The following is a 23,362-nucleotide window of genomic DNA, read 5'->3' as shown; positions in this document are numbered from 1 at the left end:
TAAGCCACAGGATGCAGCTGAGTACTAGCGAGTATAAGGAAGGGTTCTCCTCCCCCCACCTTTCCCCCCCCCACCCCCGCCCCACCTCCTTTTTCTCCAAGGTCACACAGCTAGCAAGTAGAAGATCTGAGATTCAAATCTTGGTCTCCCTGACTATAAATCGGGGCTATTTCTATCACACCATAACACCATCTACCAGAATTACATCCATGAACATGGATATTTCAATTCAGTATGTTGAATTAATCATTCGATTCAGTAAGCATTTAAGTGCCTACTACATGAAAGCACTATGTTAGGGGGAGGGGAAGCAGACCAAGATGAAAAAGCACCTGCCCTAAGGGAGCTTATATCTTTATAAGATAGATAGATAGATAGATAGATAGATTATATATATATTTCTATCTTATATATAGATCGAAATGTTCACAAAAAGGTCAAGTTAAAAAAAAACATTTATTAAGCACCTACTATGTGCCAGGCACTGTGCAGAGTTCTAGGGATACAAAGAAAGGCAAAAATAGCCCCTGCCCTCAAGGAGGTCACAATCTAATGACAGATTAGAATAGCAAAATAGGGGAGAAACAATTTTTAAAATATGGATTATTTCCCTAACCCTGACAAATGATACAAGAGGTATTACAAGAGACATCTCATACTGAGAATTCTAGCCAGCAAAAAAGTCTTAGCTCCTTCACAAACCTCCAGTGCTCTGGAACAATCAGACAGACGGATCCATGACATCAGCTGGCATGAATCTAGGCAAAACATTTACCCAAAGCTTCCAGGAGCATCCAAATGTTACCAAATCATCTTTTAGAATACAAAAGAGAATCACTCCTTGAGGAAAACAGCCCCCTTGGGCCACTGACTTTCTTTTCTAAGCCAAGCTGAATGCCTCCTCTACTGAGTATTATGTATGCTTCCTTTGCTTAGGATCATCTTCTTTTCTCCTTAGCATGGCTTGGTAATTTCAAATCGCCTTCTTGTTGGCACTCCACCAACTCTACTTCATTATCTATAAATCATCAGTAATCAAGTCCCGGCATTCTTGTTTCGGCTTCGCTCCTATTTCCACTGCAACCACATGGGTGTTGGCCCTCTGATTCACAATGGGATGATTGCAAGTGTTTGGGCAGCCTAGGTCTTCCTCTCACCCAGTTGCTTTGCTTGCCCTCACTAGACTGATTCATCTTTTGTCATGCCACTCCCCTCCTAAATTACTACCAGTGTTGACTATGAGACTATGAGACTGCTCGGGATGATGACGATCCAGGTCCTCCATCAGGTGGTTCCGTCTTGCCAGATCAATCTTTGCTCTCGCTATTCCCAATACAGAGCCTTGTTTCCAGTAAGACCATTCTTCTGCACCATCATGGTGGGCACATACCATGATTCTCACCTCATGCTATTTTCCTTTTCTGAGTATCCTCCCCTTTCCTAGCTAGTAGAGCCAGTATGGTAAACTGGAAAGAGCAATAGACACGGAATCAAGGAGGTCTGGATTCTAATCCATCCTTTCATACTTAGTAGCTTTGTGACCCTGGGCAACTCACCCTCCTATACGGGGATAATGATAACACTTAGACAGTAAACATTTGTTAAACACCTACTCTGTGCCAGGCACTATGCTAATCACTGGGGATACAAAACAAGGCAAAAACAGTCATTGTCCTTGAGGCCCTCCCAATCATTTAGACGCAGCTAGGTGGCACAGGGGATAGAGAGCTGGACCTAGAGTCGGGAAGACCTGAGTTCAAATCCAGCCTCAGACACATACTATGTCACACTGGGCAAGTCATTTAATCTCTGATCGCCCCAGTTTCCTCATCTGTAACGAAGCTAATAATAGCACCTACCTCCCAGGGCTGTTGTGGGAATCAAACGAGATAATATTTGTAAAGTACTTAGCACAGTGCCTGCACATAATGGGTGCTATATAAAGGCTAGCTATTTATTATTTTTATTAATCTGATGGAGTGACGATATGCAAACAACGATATGCAAACAACTATATGCAAACAGGTGACATAGAGAAGAAATAGGAAATCACTTACAAAGGGAAGGCACTAGAATTAAGAGGGTTTGGGAAAGGCTTCCTGTAGAAGGTGGGATTTTAGCTGGGGTGAGGAGGGAGGGCATTCCAGGCATGGGGGACAGCCAGAGAAAAATGTTTCATTCATGGTTGTTGTAATGATCAAATAAGATGATATGCATCAAGCTCTTTGCAAACCTTTAATCTCTAGGGAAATAGGAGTTATTATTTTTAGCCAACAATCCAAATGCCACGCTGCCTCCATGAAGCCTTCTCTGACTCATCCCAACCAGTAAATCCAAGAATCACAACCGGAAGGGACTTTTGAGGCCGTCTCGGCCGACTCTTTTCACGTTACAGATTAAGAGCTGAGGCCCAGTCAGGTAAAGTCCCTCAGTCAAGACCACAGATACAGTAATAATAGCCATGATAATAGCTGGCATCTATACAGCATTTTGTGGCTTATAAAGTGCTATTCATGTTCTCTCGTCTGATCTTCAGAACAACCCTATAAAGTGGATGTTATTATTATCTTCATTTTATGGAGGGGGAAATTGAGGTCTAGAGGTCAAGTGACTTGTCCAAGGTCACGGAGATATTAAATGACAGAGTCAGGATTAGAACCCAGATCTTCAGACTCCAAATCCAGAATTCTTTCCAGTAATGCTAAAAGACCTGCACTTTGACCTGGTTGTTTTATGGGCTTACATCTTGCCTTCCCAAGCTCTTTGAGAAAACTTTTTTTAGTTTTTTGTGTTGTTGTTCAGTCATTTTCAGTCATGTCTGATTCTTTATGACCCCATTGGGGGTTTTCTTGGCAGAGATACTGGAGTGGTTTGACATTTACTTCTCCTGCTCATTTTACATGTAAGCAAACTGAGGCAAATAGTGTTAAGTGACTTGCCCAGTCACCCAGCTAGTAAGTGTCTAAGGTCAAATTAGAACTCAGGTCTTCTTGACTATAGGCCACAGTGCCACCTAGCGGCCCCTTCAAATTATGCTAGAATCAGTGTAAGAAAAGGTCTGAATTGAAAAGCATCTCATGCTAAAGAAACGCAGGTCTGAATGTCCTTAACTAGCCAAGAGGGCTTTGGAAAAGCTTAATAGAGATGGAACTTGGTAATTCCAAAGTCTGGGATAAAAATTTGAGCCAGTCTTATATGAGTTTCTCTTAGTAGTGACATACAAGTAGGGGTAAGCTGGAGAGAGGCAGCTGGAGCTACCTGGGAAAGCTGAATATTAAATTTTCAATGTGATCATTTTCACCTTGGAGATCAGCAAATATTATAAACCAGAGCTTGATTTGTTGTTTGGCTGATTGTCTACACTTAAGAAAGTCATGGAGAAAATGTTATCGATGCAGAAGAAACTTAAAAGTGTGTGGTTTGCACCCCCTTTTTTGAGATCTAGTTGTTAAACATCTATAGCACGCCCCTGCATACATGTGTTCTTAGAAAGAGAGGCCAGTCACCAAATACTTTGGGGTTTTAGTTGGACGGAACTTAATGCTACACCTGTGTTTAGTTTCGGCCAACACAGACACTGTTCATAGGTACTTGAAATGAGGGGAGTTGATTGGTATGAACTGAGATGAGGATGGACAGTGCCAGAGAAAAAATGTTTCACAGGTTGTTGTGCCCTGACTCCAGAGCACAGAAACACTTGAAGAAGCTATCAATCCTTCCAAGCCACAAGGGACCTTACTTACAAATTGCTATATACATACTGCTCTGACTTAGGGACCTACAAGGATCAAATACAGCTTTCAAACGTGCCCATGCTGATGTATCACAAAGCTGGATCAATGGGTGTGAGCATGTTTACTCCTGATGCACATAACAGCTAGAACTAAGGCTCTCTCCCAGACTCCCCAAGGGAAGGGAACGAGCGTTTACAATGGGCCAGGGGGAGGGCAGAGGGAATAAGCATTTCTATAACACCTGCTATAGGACAGACACTGTGCTAATGTTATCCTGTTTGACCCTTACAACAACCCTGGGAGAAAGGTGCTGTTATTATCCTCATTTTACAGCTAAAGAAACTGAGGCAGATAGAGGTTAAGCAATTTGTTCAAGGTCACCCAGCTAGGAAGAATATGAGGCTGGATTTGAACTCAAGCCTTCCTGACTCCAGATCTAGCACTCTCTGCCCAGCTTTATTATTCTAGCCTCTCCCTCCCCCACTCCACTACTTCAAGGTCATGCTTTGGAGTTGGCAAAGTGTTCCAGATACTCTCCCCTTGGAGCTTCCCAATGGCTTTGTGCCACAGGTATTGTTATAGTCTTCTTACACATGAGGAAGCCGGAGCTCAAAAGACTGACTTACCCATCAATGTTCCCATGGGAGGTGCCAGATGTTGGATTTGACCCCCATATGTTCCATACCATCAAGTCCCTAAACTCATACCTTTCTTCAGCTCTCTAGTAGTGGTGGCCCTGTGATCTAGTCACCTAGAAGCAAATCATGCCTCTTGCACGCATACAGACATACACATGCACGCACACATACACACACACACACACACACATACATACATACATTCTCTGGACAATGTTTGAAAGAGCAGCTGTAGAACAGTGGAAGGAGGGAGCAGTAGCTTTTGAATCAGGTCAATCTCTCACCTTACTAGCTATGCAGCCATGAACAAGAAGCCACTGTTACAAACAAAGCCAATGTAACCAAGATCAGAAGGGAAACGGAAAGCTGGGAAACAATTTTTACAGATAGTGTCTCTGATAGAGACCTCATTTCTAAAATATATAGAGAACTGAGTCAAATTTATAAGAATACAAGTCATTCCCCAATTGATAAATGGTCAAAGCATATGAACAGGAAGTTTTCAGAAGAAGAAATCAAAGCTATCTATAATCATATGAAAAAATACTCTAAATAGCTATTGATTGGAGAAATGCAAATTAAAACAATTCTGACATAGCACCTCACACCTATCAGACTGGCTAACATGAAAGAAAAGGAAAATGATAAATGTATGAAAAGATGTGGGAAAATTGGAACGTTAATTCTTTGTTGGTGGAGTTGTGAACTGATCCAACCATTCTGGAGAGCAATTTGGAACTATACCCAAAAGGCTATAAAACTGTATATACCCTTTGATCCAGCAATACTACTTCTAGGTCTGTATCCCAAAGAGATCATAAAAAAAGGAAAAGGGCCCACATGTTCAAAAATATTTATGGCAGCTCTTTTTGTGGTGGGAAAGAATTGGAAAATTGAGGGGTTGCCCATTAATTGGGGAATGGTTGAACAAGTTGTGGTATGTGAATGTAATGGAATACTGTTGAGCTACAAGAAATGATGAGCAGGTGGATTTCAGAAAAACCTGGAAAGACTCATATGAACTGATGCCAAGTGAAGTGAGCAGAACCAGGAGAACACTATATACAGTAACAGCAACATTGTCCAACAACCAACTCTGATAGACTTAGGTTTTCTCCGCAATACAATGATCTAAGACAATTCCAGAAGACTCATGATAGAGAAAGCTATCCACACCCAAAGAAAGAACTATGGAGTCTGAATGCAGATTGAAGGCTATTTTCTCTGTTTTTGTTGTTTTTTCTTTCTCATGGTTTTCCCTTTTGTTTTGATTCTTCTTTCACAACATGCCTAATGTGGAAATACATGTAATATGATTGACATGTATGGCCTATATCAGATTGCTTGCTATCTCGGGGATGGGGGGAGGGAGAAAAAAATTTGGAACTCAAAATCTCATAAAAGTGAATGTTGAAAACTATCTTCACATATAATTGGAATAAAATAAAATACTATTAAGTAGGGGTGGGAGGAGAAGCTGCTGTTAACATTTGTGTACCTCGGTTCCCTCACCTGTAGAATGAAGGTACTGCCACCTCCCTCATAGGGGTATAGAAGGATTGTCGAAGGATCAGATGAGCTACATAAAGCAACTCCTAGTTGCCAGGTAAGCTCATGAAGAGACAGCCCAGTACAATGGTGCGGGTGGGAAAGGGATTCTGGCCTTGGAATCAGGAAGTTCAAATTCAACCTTTACCACAAGCTAGCTAAAACCTAGGGTTAATTTTACTTAATCTCTTGGTCCCACAGGTAACACTCTCAGACTAAGCTATAAGATGACTTGCTGATATCCACGCATGAAAGGAGGGCTCACATTCTAGAGTCCCCTACACTGATGAAGTCACAAGTTCAAATCAAAAGAAAAAGAAGTGATTCTTAAGAGTTCCACAGAACCTTGCTGGTACATTCTAGGCCAGGAGTGGGGAACCTGTGGCCTCAAGGCCTTGGGTGTGGTCTTTTGTCTGAGTTCAAGTTTTATAGAACAAATCCTTTTATTAAGGGAATTTGTTCTGTGAAGTTTGGATTCAGTCAAAGGGCCACACATGAGGACCTAGAGGGCCACATGTGGCCTAGAGACCCCAGCTTCCCCACCCCTGTTCTATAGACATTTAATGGTGGCTGCATTATTATCTATAGTACAAGGCAAGAAACTTTATATTCATAGCAGTCTTGAGACTGCCTGAAAAGACAGTTTAAAAAAAAGAACATGCACCTTAAAGTTTCCTGTTTTTAAATGTTTCTGTCTACTCCCAAATCATAATGTATACATATCCCCATTATAGAAAAGCACTGATTTGACCCTAAGTGAGCCATAGGAAACAAAGTCTTCCTAAAGGATTAAAAAAAAGGCAACTCTCACTTCCCCACTACAGAAGATCCACAGAAGACCAAACAAAATCCGTGGTTTCCAGGAACTGGATATGAAGCTATGGATATTCCAAAGGGCCCAAATGCTTGGTTTTCTAGGAAATTTCATATGTTTTCGGTTAGAAATATACTTACATTGTTTAGGAATAAACCAGACTCGTTGGGAAGCCAGGAACGTTTGAATTTTCCTTCTGAATAAATGGGTACCTCCCCTGAATAGAGTACAGGAGAAAGTACAAAGGACTCAGATGGATGCCAGTCCTTTAATAGACCCTCACCTCAAATCTCCCACCAGGCTCTTCATTGGCCAGATACAACCCCCTGACTGCCTACATCATGCCCTCCTCAAATAGCTCATTTAAGCATGTGTCCAAGCCTCTGACCTTTCACCCGACCAACCTGAGACCTGGTTTCTGCTAAAGCTGGGGAAAGGGACATCTTCAGCTCTGTGGAAACAAAACTTTTTACATTTTCGAATCGGTTTTACTCTCATGTTGTTGTGCATTATATGTCGATAGAACCAGTATTCTAATGCAGTACATGCCTAGCAAGAGTATAATGCTGTATGACAGTGTTGGCAAGACACTTGTCATGAATGGTTTCTCCCTTTTCTCCTGCAGTTTCCCCATAGCCTAGCCAACTGCCTTGCAGGCCAAAGGGAAGACTCTTCCTTTTGGAAGAACTTCCATCTGGGGAGAGGCACTGGACTGATTGGTGAGTGCTCCTTGGACCACCATTTCAGGACAATCCCCACCAAGTTTCACTTTAATCCATCTCCAGTCTCCTCTTCCCCAGCCTGACAACTATCTTGTCCATGGCTAGATATCCTTTCCTTCCTCTCTCCTCCAACTGGAGAACCGCAAACTATGCAAGATTAAACCACCTGTCATTGTTCTTGGGCGGGGCATGTAAATCTATTTCCCTAAAGTTCTACTAACAAGTTAACTTTCTAGACAAAAGTGGCTTTCCCAGGATACCACCCTCATAAGAATGTGACTTCCTTGAAAGCAGGGACAATCTTTACGTCTGAATTTTATCCCCAGGGCTTGGCACAGCGTTTAGAACATAGGAATGGTTTTTTTATTCATTATCATGGATCAATTGCCAACAAGCATTGAAGTGACCATAAGAGACTCCCAGTTAGGTGCTAAAGATTTAAAACCAAAAATGAAAGTGCTTTTCCTCAAGGAGGTTACACACACACACACACACACACACACACACACACACACACACACACACACACAGTGTCTTCAGTAGACGCAAGATGTTGTGGCCAAAAAAAAAAAGTCTTCATGTGGTAGCCAGCCTCTAGGAACTTAGCAGAGGTAGTTATCAGATGACACACTCTATTTCCAGGCCCTTGGCCTAAGTCTCCTAAGAATTGTAAATACTTACGTACATCCCAAGGCCTGGATGAAGCATCAGAAAGTGATGAGAGGGTAACATCTTCACAAATAGAAAGAGACGAGCTTTTATCTAATGCCTCATTGATGACATTAGGCTTGTCAGAGCAGTAAAGGGAAAGTATTTCCAAACTTGAGGACTTAGCTGAGTGAGAACTAAGCCATCCTGAGTTTTAAGACTATGAGCTAAAGCATTTTTGTTGCTGTTTTGTCATTTCAGTCACATCCTACTCTTCGTGACTCCATTGGGGTTTCCTTGGCAGAGACAATAGGGTGGTTTGCCATTTCCTTTTCCAGCTTATTTTACAAATGCAAAAACTGAGGTGCAGAGTGAAATGACTTTCCTAGGGTCACTCAGCTAGTGTCTGAGGCTAGATTTGAACTCAGGTTTTTCTGACTTCCAGTCTAGTGCTCTATCTACTGCACCACCTCACTAAAGCATATAAAGTGAATATTTGAGATTAAACTCTGAAGATATTTTATATATTTTTTATTTTTATTTTTTGCAGGGGGAAAGGCAGGGCAATTGGGGTTAAGTGACTTGCCCAAGGTCACACAGTTAGTGTGTCAAGTGTTTGAGGCCAGATTTGAACTCAGGTTCTCCTGACTCCAGGGCTGGTAACTCTACTCACTGTGCCACCTAGCTGCCCCCCCCCCCAAATATTTTATATCAAGAAATTTGTATTAAGAACCTTTATTTGGAGGAAGGGGTTCCAGACCTGTGATTTTATAGATGTAGGGGCTGGATTCATATTGAAACCCCCTACTCCAGGGTGAGCTGAGGGCTTCCTGACTCAAAGGTAGCTTTTATTCACTATGTTTATTGTCTTTTCACAAGAATAATACCAATGGCTAGATGGTTAGAGATGACGCAATTCCTAAAGGGGGAAACACAAATTGTTACTTTAAGAATTAAGCTGACAATCAGTGGGATGCAAACTAAAACTCTGAGGTGACTCTTACACCCATCAAATTGGCAAAGATAGTCAAAAGGGCAAAGATACAGTGCTGAGAGGAGCAAAGACCAGTTATAGGCAGAAGGGCAGCTAGGGGGCGCAGTGGAGAGAGCACTGACCCTGGAGTCAGGAGGACCTGAGCTCAAACCTGCCTTCAGACACTTACTGAGGGATCCCGGGCAAGTCACTTAACTCCAATTGCCACCAATCATTTTTTTTTTTAATCATAGAGCTGTGAATGAGAACATTTTGGAGAACAATCTGGCAACCCAAAGTTACCAAATTGATCTGTACCCATTACTACTCAGGGTGCTAAGAGGACTACAATTCTAAAGATGTTAAAAAGTGGGGGGGGGGGACACCCTATTCCCATAAAACTATCCCTCGTTCTGGTATGAGTATTAACCTGTGGATCAAAGAACTTTGGGATGGGCAAATCATGCCATATGAATATAGTTGTGTTGGAAAAATGGGCAAACATGAAACACAAAGCACATTTCTGCCTTCATCAGAGGGAATGTCCAACAGGGAAAAGGGTTTCCTGGTAGTGGATGGAGGGGCTGGCCTCAACATCCAGAAGGCCTGGGGTCAGGGCCTGCCTCTGATACAGTAGCTGTAGGACCCCGGGAAAACCACTTGCTCTCAGTGCCCCACACAGCTAAGACCAAGACTTGATAACTGCAGATATGTGTTGGTGCACACAGTTTCCTGAACTGAGTTCTCTACACCAATTGAAACCACAAGTGAAAAAAGGTTTTACCTTTCCCCTCAGGTGCATGAACTTGTAATTCATTGTTGCTGTCTTCCGTATTTCTGTTTTCTTGAAACTCAGATTGAAGGCGAAATCAGAACATATGAGATGTATTTATGTGTGTGTATACACATACATACATCCACACACACATACAAATTTGTAGTGCGGTGGGTATAATAGCAAATGGAAATAGGCATTCTATTACCTTGTTTTGTCAATAGAAAAACTTGCTGTAAACATTTTTGGAAAAGCCATCTGGAAATACCAAAAAACATCTCTACCCTTCAGCCCATGATTCCACCACTTTTATCCTAAAGTGATAGGTGAGTGAAGGGGGGGGTGGACAGCAACTGCATAAAAATACTTCTGGCAGTTTTATCTGCAATAACAAGAAATTTAAAAAACTTTGTCCAACCACTGGGAAATGGTCAAATTACGTCCATGTAAAATCTCACAGCAGTGTTAAAATCAAGGATGGGTGTTCCCTTTACAGCAGTCAGCACAACCCATCTATACTTCCTCATTTTATGTGATTATCTTCCTGTTCTCCCACAGATCCTACTAGGGGAGTCTCTCCCACATACTTCAGGGACTTAGCTAGGGCATTGTTTTTTTTTTTTTTAGATTTCATGGGTCCAAGAACAGCACCTGGGCTGTCCATATGTTGCCCTCACTAGCTGCGGAACCGGCCCATTCCAATCAGACATTTCTTGGACGATGCTCCTTATGGCACTTCTTAGGCCTAGGTCATCATTGGAATATAGTGAACCTTTTACCCACTCTGAATCTGTTGCCCCTTGGATCATCTGCAACTCTGATTCTTTGACGTTCCAAGATTCACATACCTCCTAGCTTGCAAAAAATGAAAATAAAGAATACAAGGAAACACAGAAAGACATACAAAGGGAGGCATAGTAAGAACATACATAAAGTATGTGTACGCAACACAGGGGGAAATACAAAGGTCACAGAGCTTTGGGAAAGCTTTAAGTAGACAAAGAATAAATGTGGTTTGTTGTGGTTTATTTGGTTAATTCCATTTTGTTATACAAGCATAGTATGCAATCTTCTTCCCAGAGAACTGAAAATCCTTCAGGCAGAGGTGAGGGTATACAGGGGCTGAATGTTGCATACACTGTTGAATACAAAGTATTATTTTTGTCTCTCATTCTTTGTTATAAGTCGGGGGATGCAGGAACATGGGAATATATTTTAAAATAGCTGTAATATGAAAACAATTGACATCGGTAGGTCTTATTTTTTTAAAAGGCTTTAAAACGTATAGAATATTTTAGGGCTCTAAAAAGTTAAAAAAGCAAAAATGTTTTATATATATGTATGTGTGTGTGTGTGTGTGTGTGTGTGTGTATCTATATATATATGTTTTGTTTAGTCATTTCAGTTGCATCTGACTTTTCGCGACCCCATTTGGGGTTTTCTTGGCAAAGATACTGGAGTGCTTTGCCATTTCCTTCTCCAGCTCATTTTACAGATGAGGAAACTGAAGCAAACAGGGTGAAGTGATTGGCCCAGGGTCACACGGCTAGTAAGTGTCTGAGGGTGGATTTGAACTCACAAGGATGAGTCTTCTGACTCTATGCCTGGCACTCTCTCTATCCAGTGTGCTACCTAGCTGCCTCTAACTTTGTGTGTATGTATATGTGTGTATGCATACACATGTACGCACATACATACATATCTTTTTTTTACAAACTGTAAATAACTTGGAGTTGCAGTTTAATGTATTAAGATTCCTTGAATTATATATATCCATATTTTGAAATGATAATACTTTGCTTTTAAGATAACTAGGACTTTCTGGTATATTTGTAAATTAACTATGAGAACTTGAAATATGTTCAGATTGTAACATGACAAAAATTAAAGAGCTAACCATTCAAATTTGCCAATGTTCAACTCGAATTCCCTACAAATATTACACAACTAGTCATTTTTGGTCCATGGATTAAGCTCAAAAGCTGTCCAGAGTAAACTGGGCTGACTTTTGAATCAAGTCCAAATTGGCCACAGACTGTCTTGGTCCACAGGAAAAATTAATTTCTCAATACCTCCTGCATTTAAAATATGAAATTAAGACCAATCTCCTGTTAAAAGCCAAAGATTTGATCAAGCACGAAGAGAAACCAGTACGATGTAAAGAAATTATTTTCTTTTCGTGACTAGTTGAGTTATAAGAAAGGCGACAAATTCGTTTGAAGCTCAGCTCCTTGCTTTCTGCATATTTATATGCATCACTAATCAATGTGGGTCCTCAATACTGGTGGTGGAATTCAGACAAGTTTCATTTTTGCCCCATCAGATACTCTGCCAGGAAACATTTGTGATAGAACAAAACAAAGCCTGGAATTCTATCACTTATGTTCAGTACTAAATACAGTAATAGAAATCTCAACCACATTAGAAAAAGGTGACCTAGGCAGTTCTAAATCTTTAGATATTACATCCCTAACAATGGGACCAGAGATGGATTCACTCTTTCTTCTCCCCATAGCAACGGTTTCCACCTCAATACCAGGGGGGAATCAAGTCTTGGGAGTTTAAAATTGTTTTTATGTGTAACTGGGAAAAAAAATACTCAGTAAATAATTTTTAAAAAAAAGACTTCGGAGTCTAGAACCTCCAGAAGTGGCTCCCAACACCAGGTTGTTTTAAAAAAGCCGCCTTTCTGCTCCACCCAACTACAAAAGGGGCACTTGCTCCTGAAAAGCTGCTGTTTGGAAGACTGATTATGTGACCCGACGACGGTATACCACTGCTGGGCCGGGAAGACCTTTTCATCTGTCTCCATTCAACAGACAGGGTGGTGACTTTTTTCTGTACAATGGAGAACTAGTAAAGCAAAGGAAGAGAATTTAATCGAGTAAAGCAAAAGAAAACACTATTCCGTCAAGTTTCAGAAACTTTAATGCAAGAAAAAAATACTTCCATAAATGAATGTCACAAAACAAAAGCTCTAAGGATATTCCAGCCAACAATAGTTCTTTACTACCAAAGTAGATTAATTATCCAACCCCAGTGAGGCTGAGAGTTTCTTTCTAGCTACCTCAACCCCATTTCAAATTCAGTGAGAAAGTAGCCCAGAACGTAAAGTATCTTTCAGATGACTCTACCATGAATACTCAAAGGATGAGGTTTTTTTTTTTTTTAACAATCACATTTTAAGTTTCCATTTCACAATTCATTTAAATATTTTACATACATTTATAAAACACATGACGTCTCTATTTTTTCCATAAGCTTATTTGTGCTGTAACTTTCTATCCAGAAGATAGCCGACCGAATGAAATTATTGTCATAAACCCATCACAAATAGGTGTACACTTACAGAACCACTGCAACACTACAGGAAAAGTGACTATGTTAAAGACATTAGGCGGTGAAAAAGAAAACAACACCGATAATAATAATAGTAATAGCACCTTGGTGTAGGGGAAATAGCACTGGCCCGAGAATCAGAAGACCTGGGTTCAAATTCTGGCTCTATCACTTTCTTACTGTGTGACCATGTGCAAGCTAGCAGTCCTCTCTGAACCTCTGTTTCCTCATCGGTCCAAGGGGAGCACTCACTACCACTTGGCCTGCTTCCCCTCATGGGCTCTGTCATGAGGACCAGATGAGATTATGGATGCAGTGCTTTCAAAACTGTCACTCACTAGACAAATGTTAAGTCATTACTAGCTTTTAAAGTCAAATGATTAGAAAATTTATTGTCTTCAAAGTTTGCATTATGCAATGATGAAAGTTTGACACAAGTCAATTTGGGGCTTTGAAGCAAGCTACTCACAAAAATAGACTCAAACATGCATGATTTTAGTGTCTTCTTAAAACTTCTATAGTAAAAAATCGGTTTAATTCAAAATTGAGAATCCATTTCTAAAATACTATATTAGTAATTCTATGTTAAATATCGAGGATAAAATGAAAGTTTGATCTATTGAACAAACTTATTTTTAAAACATGCACCTGTAGACATATATTAAGTTTGACTAATTCATTAAACTAGGCCTCATGTCTACAAGTGCTATACTCAGGGTCCATCCCACAGGCCTGCCATAAGAGTGGAATAATCTTCTGTAGGAGATTCCTTCTGGTTCTCTGATAAACAAACAAACCGCCTCAACACCAGGATCCACGACAGACCCACAATATTCTGAATTCTGCTCTACAGCGAGTTACAGGAATTATTTGTTAGTACAATGATTTCCTGTTACGGGATGCTAATTTAATGTCAGACAAGATTTATACAGGAAATGTCATAAAAACAGATGAAAATTAAATACATGAACTCTGAATAAGGCAGACCTTATTTTCAAAATTTGGATACTCCTCATCAAGAATATGCATGCAAAACTATATACAATATTCAGATCCTTTCTCATAGACCTAGTAATGAGTCTTGGTGTAAAAACAGGCATGACGAGTAATAGAAAAAGCATTTTATTTATATGGAAAAGGCTACAGTAAGATCTGTAAAAGGTCCGTGAGAATATTATATTGCCCGTACGTACGAAAAAAATCAAATGTGAATAGCAACAAATAAAAGTTACATATCTTCCTACTTAGCAGTGCAATTAGTTCACATTGCAATAAAATTAAGTCAAGTATGCAACAAAATCAAAACAAGTGTTTCTCCATAATCAGCATACTGAGAATTACAGTGTAAAAGATCACGTTAGGTTGGAAGAATCTGCAATCAGTCTACGGAATATCCTAAGTAAGAGAAGGAGGCAAAGCATTCATTCATTTCATTACTAGCAGTTGTATTTTGTCAATACTGTGCACAGGAAGAGAACGTCTAATGAGTTGACTTACATGGTAAATAAAATATATTTAGTCTATACAGTAAAAAAATACAAATTATATAGTGAGCTAACAAAGAATGAAATCTGAATACAGATTTATAAAACTGACGACATCTTAGACAAACACATACAGTATCTCATGTAAAAACATCTAGTATCAGCAAAAAATAATTTGGTTGCTTTACAACTGCACTGTGGATCTTGTAGGCTGAAGATGCAGATGTCCAAGTATCTTAAAAACCATAATAAATGTCTTTTGCAAAGCATACAAAAGGATAAATACTCTCATCACAGTCTTAAGGTTATTTTTGGAAGTTTGTTTTGTCTTGCTCCAGAAACACATTTAAAATGGGTAAAAATCAAAGGGTTTCAGGGTACACTGGAACAGTAAACGGTGCTCGATTTACTTCTAATATTGAAAAAACCTAGAATTTACAGTACTCTGGGATATAGGAAAAAAACTCTTCCAATTTACATTGCATATTTCTGAGTCCATTCTCTCGCATGTCTGTTGTATCTGTAGGTATATAAAAGAGTCACAGTGAAAACATGTGAACATATGTTGTATCTGTTCAAAGGCTTTATACATAAATGTCCTTAAATGGAACCAAGCATCTATCCACCCAAAGCTGAACGGCAGGGCTGTACCATTTGACCCATGGAATTACAAAATTTGAAACTTGACTCTTTCCCAAAGCTAGATGGATTTCTCCACTAACTTACTGTAAATCAGGATGTTAAGATACCAATTAAGGGAGAATAAAGAACTCACCTTCCAGAGAGAAATCAGTCTACTAGATCAGGCACATAAAAGCCTGTCTCTTTTAGGGAGCTGGAAAGGACTCTGACATCTACTCGAACCCCTTCCCTTTTACAGGATAAGAAAACTAGCCTTAAATCCCAGAGTCAGAGCTGGGACCAGAACCCAGGTCTTCTGGAACCAAACCTCATGCCTTTCTCCCCTATACCACAGGGCCTCTCAAGAGCAGACCGATAAATATGCATAATTGATAGCAAATTGCTTGCCTTCTCAAGGAGGGGCAAAAGAGAGAGCGAGAGAATTCAGAACTCAAAATTTTAAAAAATGATCACTAAAATTTTTTTTACATGTAGTTAGGAAATATTTAATGACATAAATAAAACTATGCTGGGGGCGGGGGGAGAAGAAGTAGACCAAAAAATAGACACGGAAAAGACAAAAGTACCCACTAAAACAAGGAAAGGAAGATGAGGAAGAAGCAGATACAAACCATGAGTACCCAGTGTCAATAACAAACCATGCTTTCCTGAGTAAAATTTACTTCATTTAAATACATCTATCTAGAAAATCTTTCTTTTATTTGGTACATGAAACAAAAATATACCCAACCCAAACAATAAATACTATAAATACTTACTTTTCCTTGTCTGATTTATAGATTTGTGCAATATCTGGTACTAAGGGGTCATCTGGATTTGGGTCACAAAGTAGTGAACATATGGACAACAAAACTAGAAAGAAAGGAAAAGATGCCATCAGCTGGGTGTTGGTTCAAACCAGTCATCCAGATTTTGTATTGAACACTTATTCACATGCTACAAAGTACTAGACAAATACAGATGTCTCTATGCTAGATAGTTTAAGCTAGACAGCAGCCACCTGATGTCTCATCTACACACTGACTACAGAAGTGCTCATTTAGATTTTAAAATGTTGAATAAATCTACGTAATAAAGTTTGATGTTGATGATGATGATGACCACAGTGAAGACTATTGAGCAACACAGCCACTTGTTCCAGGACCAGCTCTACCAGAACTCCAGCCAACTCGATGGGAACCAGATGACTCTGAGAATGAGAGGTAACATTTACCTAGTTCTCTCAGGCTTTCAAAGAACTTACAGACACTATCTCAGTTGATTGTCACCCTCGTTCTGGGATGTAGACATGATCATCTTCCTTTTATAGAAGACCTGAGGTTCGGGCCAAGTGGCTCATCTTGGGTCCCACAGCTAGTATGTGGCAGAGATGGGATTTCTTCCTGATTTTTTTAGTCCATTTCTCTAAACGATATGCAACCTTGCCTCTCTAAATGATTATAGCCACCAAAGCTTTAAATTGCATTGAGAATTCAATTTGTTTAAGAAAGAGACACATTATCTTCAAAGTAGTTATAACCCCATAAATTCTCTACATGAGTCCAGTATTCCTGAATATTGTCTATAATACCCCAAAAAATTAAACAGAAAAAAAGTCTTCAAATGATTGTTTCTACTGCCCTCTTTCAGGGCAGGGGCTATGTCATGTTTCATCTCTGAATCCCTAGCACCTTGGGATACACTTTGGTGCTAGCACCTAGGCCATCATAAAGTTCCTGGTACCCAGAAGACCTCTGATTTCCTCACATGGAGAACTCTCTCTCCCAACACACATCTCGACTCCTTTGTATATGAGCCATAGGGGCTTGATGGAGCTGGAGAGAAGCTAAATGACCTATCCAGGATCACACACATAAGTATCAATGGTAGGATTGGGGCCCACATCTCACAAGTGCTACAGCCCAGAAGACAATCCACTGTCAAGCTGTTGCTCGTATCTAGGAGGTGCTTACTAAATTATTTGCTGATTTAAATCCTGAACTCTAGAAGTTTTGTAGAAATATATGTATTTCAGTAGTAGGAAATATGCATTTCCTCATATTCTGAGTCTATCATTTGAATACCAAAAGCCTGCATCCAAATCAATCTAATTGGGAGTTATCAGTACAAACTCGGGTGGGCAGCCTGTCCATCATCTGGCTCACCCAGTCTTACTCTGCTTAAATACAAAGGAAAATAGCACCAGCCAAGCCTTCATTGTTTCTCGTGTTGGTATAATACGCAGTTAGTGAAATCCAGTGTCAATAACTAATATCTTGCCAAGATTTCACAACGTGGCAAGGCTTTACCATGTGAATGACAACACTATTGGCTTTACTTGTTATAGTGCTCCAATATTATCACAAAGGCCTCTACTTTATTTTATTTATTTGTTTGCTTGTTTGTCTGTTATAAACAATCTCTAGTGCCTAGGAAGGAAGGGAGCAAAGGGGAAGGTGCCATTTCTTCTTCTAGCAGCACTAATTGCACTCCCTCATTTCTAGGTAAATGAAAACAACTATGAAATATCTCCTCCGCTCCCATCTTCCCTTCCTCTACCTCCTCTTTCTGTATCCCCCAAGTCCAAAGCAGGTGATACATGCCAGGGTGGGATCAGTTGGGAAAGAAAAGGGGGTAGCAAAGTTTGGTGTGCTGGAAGTCAATGACAGCTCTCCCTCCATCTACCAGGACTAAAGCCATTTACAGTAAATAAACTAAGTAACTCTTCTGGGATGTCACAAGAATGATCCCCTTATATACAAGTCTAGGCCTCAGGGAAGCTCTACCTCCATCATGTTTATGTGAAAAGGACCAGAGCAAGCGTTTTAGGATTCAGAAAAAATAAAATATTTAAACAAACACGGTGAAATATTACTATGTTTTTAAAAAGGTGGGGGGGGCAGAGGAAGAGGTGGTGCTTCCTTTTTTCTACCTGGCTCTAGTGGCAGAAAAAGCCCCCCCTTTGCTTCAAGGGCACCTCAAGAAGCAAATGAGAATGGCAGAAACACCACCATCATTTTGAAATCCAAAGGACAAAGTTTGCAGAGGCCAACGATGCTCAATATTCTTGAAATAAAGCCAGCAGTGTCAGAAGACAGTCTCTTGGCAGGCCACCACCTCTTGTGTAAGTGTTCGCACTTGGCTATTTATGTAAAATGAGATGCATCTCACCACCAATCCAGGAAATGGGGTGTTAATGTCAATCAATCTTTGATAAATAAGGTATATGGTATTCATATCATAAGGTGGTGGTTGTTTTTTAAATCAGGCAGCAACAAACATTTGAACATTTTAGATGAGAAAATTTGGTATTCTGCACTAATGAAAATACAGGACTTGCTAGCATGTGAAAGTAATGGCTGTGCATGCCTAAGCAGTCAAATTTCATCACTTTTACAGAAATGTTACTGTCAGGCAACAACTTGAAAATAATACCAACACAAAGAGAGGATTCTGGGTTCTCCGCATGAATGCTACAAGGGTAACAATTTTCTTGGGTTTTCTGGAATTTCAGGGGCTGGTTTTTCCAACCCAAAGAGAATGACCTCTCTTATCAGTCTGGCTAGCCTGAGTTATGGAAGGCAAGGGAGCCTGTCCATATGCCCAACCTCAGAAGGTCACAACACCGGGAGGGTCAGAAACAACATCCCACCGCTAGAGAAAACACAGAGTGTAATTTTACAATTCTGACATACATAACAAAAAGCAATTGGCTGGTGAAATGAGCATTTATAAATGCCAAGTAATCTATGAAAAGGTACACTCTGCCTACACAATGTATGGGGGAGCGGGAGGGGGAGGGAAGATAACTGACCAGGTAAAACACTGTCAGAGTGGGGCATGGTTTTAAGGTGGTTTTCTAAACTGGGAAACAACATTGGTCAGTTCGGTGTTTTGTGGCTTCTGCCTGTATATCCAATAAACTGGGAAAAGAATGAATTATCTCTCACTATCTAGGTACATTTACAGCATCAGTTATATTGAGGAGTTGTTTAAGTCAGTGACTTCCACTGCTGCTGTTGGAAAATTAACATCAGAAGTTTGAACTAAAATATTCATTTTGCCCACATCGCCCCTAAATGTGAAAAGACAATTTTTTTGTAAATCCTCTACTGTCTGGACACGGAGATTCATCATTGAGAAGCTTGGTTTTTCAATTGGTCCCATCTGAACAGTGTTCTTTTAGCGATCAGTCCGGAACTTGTTTCTCACCTTAATAACAGCAGTACTTCATACTAAAATCTTGTCTGAGGACTGGCTGACTCACAGCAACCTTTCCACATCATCTTTTTTAAAAGAGAAAACAAGGAGACACCAAACCAGAAAAACCCAGTCTTCTTCCTAAGGGTGTCTGTATTCACAGTAATTTCCCCCCACACCCCACCCTATCCTGCTCTAAAAAATGCCCTGGCCTCTTATTTAGAGCATCCTAGCCACCTTCCTGGCAAAGTCCTCATAGCTGGAGAGAAGCAAGTCATTGAGGGGTTGGAAGTGGAGGCTTCTAGTCTAGAACCCTGAAGGGAATTAGGAGTGGCACCAGAGAGAGACTAAGGCTTTGGTCCCTAGAGTCACTCATTAACCACTTTGTAATTCTCATCTTACTTTCAGATTCAGCTGGTTACTTTTTCCAACATTATTAATTATAAATAAAATTACCTTTTGATACAGTCAGAGCTGGTGACCACTGTGACCGCAGGATGTCAAGACAAATACTTCCATTGCTATTTATGTTTGGGTGGTAGATTTTTGTTGTGAAAGCAATCTAAAGAAGGAAGGGGAAAAAAAAACCGTAGTGACTAAAAAAACACAAAGAGTGAAACAGGAACACCAATGTACCAACAACTCACTTAGGGGTGAACTTTCTCTTAGCTGAATGATCATAGTAGAAAAATATTTAGTGAAGGGGTATGCAGTCAAGGTCCAGATCAGGTAAAAGGTGTTAACATCCAGTTCTCCCTCTATCTTCTCCCTTTATTTCTTCTTCCATTTCCCTTTTCCATGCCTTAGCTGATCAGCATTAACTCTGTATACAGTAGGAGCTAAGAAGGCTGATGGCCAGAACTTGGGGCTTGGGGTTTTGGCAGGGAGGAGGAAAGAGGGAGTCAGGAACCATGATATCCTCAGTGTAGATAGGAAACTTCCAGTGTGGAAACTCTCCCCTCTACCCCGTAAGTGTCCATATAACCTTCTATCTTCCACAGCTCTGAAGTTAAGCCTTTTCAGTGATATCTAAAAGGACCCCCCCCCCCAACCCAACGTAAATGAATGACTTAATGATTGCCTAGGTCAAAAGACAAAATTCATGGAAAAGCAAGAAAAGGGAAATCCTTGGCCCTAAATTTATTTATATGTTATGCAAATATACATCGTCATTGAGTTAAGACTTCTAAACGTCAGATAACTGGCCCAAAGAACCTCCAACAATTGAACCAGCAAACACTCCATTGACATAAACATCGAATTAGAAAGTATAGCTCATGTTTCTACTTGCAACAATGCCATGAAGTAAGCAGTCCAAGAATCAGTAGGCCTATTTTACAAATGAAGAAACTGAGGCTTGGAATTTAAATGACTTGTCCAAGGTCACATAGCTAGTAGTAGTTTCAGCGTCAGAATTTTATCCCAGATTTCCCAACTCTCATTTCAGAGTTCTTTCCACTATCATAACACACTCACAAAGCTTGACAAATATACTTTATGACACGTGAATCAATAAATCAGATTCAGATATAGCTTCCAATGAACCCAAGTAATAAAACTTGAATATGTTGACTCTCTCACTGGTGCAGACAAAATGGACAAGATTTAAAATTCCCAACACAGGAGATAAGGAAGGGTCATAAATTTAAAATACACATTTACCTTTGGTGGCTTAAAAGGATAGTCTGTTGGGAAGTGTACAGTGAGAAAGAAGACTCCACCTTGATATGCGCTGTCCGGCTGAAAGAAGAAGACATGCCCATCACCTTGGGATCACCACTTCTTCACAGTAACCACAAAACGTTTGGTATTGCCCCCATAGACTTTTAATTTATAAAAAGGGCTTTGTCCCACTCTAAATTCCAAATCATCTGCCTTAAAAAGTACTCTCTTCCCTGGTGTAAAGGACTATTTTCCAAACATACATAAAAATTTATCATATGACTCACAAACAAATCCACCAGCGAGAACACATTTGTGTGATACCCACAGAAATGGGCCGTTGAGGAAAAAAAAAACAGTGTTCTGCAATGGTAATCAACCGGAGAAAAAAGACTGGAGTAAATCTTTTCCTTTCATCTTTATTAGACAGCTCTGGTGACTGGTGAGGTAAGGATGGAATAGGCCAGAAGAATGCCCACCTAGCCCCAAAGTGAGATGTGATACAATGGATTAATGGTATTCCCCCATTTTAAAGATGTGGAATGGTGGTTCAGAGCTACAAAGGGCACCTGCTGCTGGAAAAATAGGTAGAGGCCAAGGTGAAACTCGAACCCAAGTGTCTCTGGCTCCCACAACTAGAATGCTTCCTACAAGAAAAGGCTGAAGTGAAATGGATCCTGTCATGTAACCTAAACATCCAACTTTGGCTTTGTAACAAAACAAATCTATGAGACTACAGCTTCAGAGCTGGGGCTGGAGAGTTAAAACAAAACCACAATTTATCAACAAAAGGAGTCTCTTTCCAATCCCAGATGACAGCTACTATCTCAGTGTGGCTTCCTTGCCAAAGAGTGAAAGGGCACCGCGCCCCCCCCCCCTTCTCAATAGTTCAGGATTCACACATTGTCAGTTTGCATATCAACTATGTAGAATGGGCTTTAATATTTAGCACCAGCTGTTTAATATGCTGCAATACTGTCTGCAATGTAGTTAAAAAAAAGAAAAGGAAAAAAAGACAGAAGAATAAGCTAACAAGATTGAGCAGCAAAGTACACCCTAAGCCACATAACCCTTCCATTTAGGGGCCTTTCTTAGGCTACTGAGTCTGCTATCAGGGCTTTGGTAAGCAACAAGGCTGTCAGGTACGTGTCTGCATATCCGCCATGACATATGTCTCTGTTCTAGTTCACCAAGAGTCATTGGAGTAATAAAAGGGGTCTACAAAGTTAAGCTTCAATGGCATCTCTCTGCTCTCCTCAGATAAGTAAGTGATGCTCCAGGTGCTGTCCACCAGGAAGAGGAAGGAGCCCTAGTCAACAGCTGCGGCTGCATAGGACATCCCTAAAGTGCATTATGAACCGTTACTGTTCACGCAGCACGTATTAATGGGCCTGGAAATTCCAGTACTCTGATGAGTCTAAATAGGTAACAAATGACAAATAGAAATGATTGGTTCATTACCGAGTTATTTACTTAAAAAATGTATTTTATTACTCCCCCTTAAGAAAACAAATCAAAAGAAACAGTTCACTCTAAGTTGGCATTTTAGGGGAGGTTGTGTGGTACGACAGAAAAGGCACTAGCTAGAGGTCAAGGCCCAGAGGTTCTTGGCTCTTCCTTCCATTAACTAGCTCGAGGACCCTGGAAACCATCACTCCACTGCTCTAACTCATCCTCCATCGTATGGAAATGATGGGATGGGACAGCATGAAGCAGAAGCCATGAATGTCAGACAGCATGTGGCATAGCACCCACATTTTACGAGAGAGAGATGAGTTGCTTAAGATCACACAAGAGCTAGGACCAGAATGCAGCTGGGTCTTGGGACTCCCAAGGCCATGGCTCTTTCTACTATACTTTGTCTATGGTCCATTCTAGTTCTAACACTTATGACTCCATGATTAATTGGAAATTCTCACCCTGGGCTCAGTCTTGGCACTTCTTTTAAGTAATAAGGATTTTAGAGCAAAACAAAGTTTTAATTACTCACAACTGCTTAGATTTAGCTCATGGGAGACAGGAGAAACAAGGGTGAGCTGAGAGGGAAGAACACAGCTAACAGAACTTGGTGCTAGAGCAGGCAGGCAGACACGCAGATACATACACACACACACACACACAAGCAGATTTAAACTGTTCAGGTTTTATTACTTTCAAAAAAGAAAGTATTTCTAGGGGGTCTTAGGAACCCATTAAAAGTCAAA

General features: G+C 40.3%; 1 protein-coding gene across 1 annotated transcript in view; it reads right to left on the bottom strand.

Moving 5' to 3' along the window:
* Window positions 1–12,762: 12,762 nt before the first annotated feature.
* Window positions 12,763–23,362, bottom strand: part of UBE2D1 (ubiquitin conjugating enzyme E2 D1) — a 38,323-nt gene continuing 27,723 nt past the window's right edge. The window contains exons 4-7 of the mRNA XM_036735225.1: window positions 21,159–21,236; window positions 19,953–20,058; window positions 16,076–16,169; window positions 12,763–15,195 (exon numbers count right to left, since the gene is read on the bottom strand). Of these exons, the coding sequence (XP_036591120.1) occupies window positions 15,150–15,195; window positions 16,076–16,169; window positions 19,953–20,058; window positions 21,159–21,236 (324 nt within the window). The 3' untranslated portion in view covers window positions 12,763–15,149. The remainder of the gene's footprint in view (window positions 15,196–16,075; window positions 16,170–19,952; window positions 20,059–21,158; window positions 21,237–23,362) is intronic.

This window comes from Trichosurus vulpecula, chromosome 8 (genome assembly GCF_011100635.1).
Source record: "Trichosurus vulpecula isolate mTriVul1 chromosome 8, mTriVul1.pri, whole genome shotgun sequence".
NCBI classification, from domain to species: domain Eukaryota; kingdom Metazoa; phylum Chordata; class Mammalia; order Diprotodontia; family Phalangeridae; genus Trichosurus; species Trichosurus vulpecula.
Note: the sequence above shows the minus strand (reverse complement) of the source record. Positions and strands in the feature narration are given on the sequence as shown.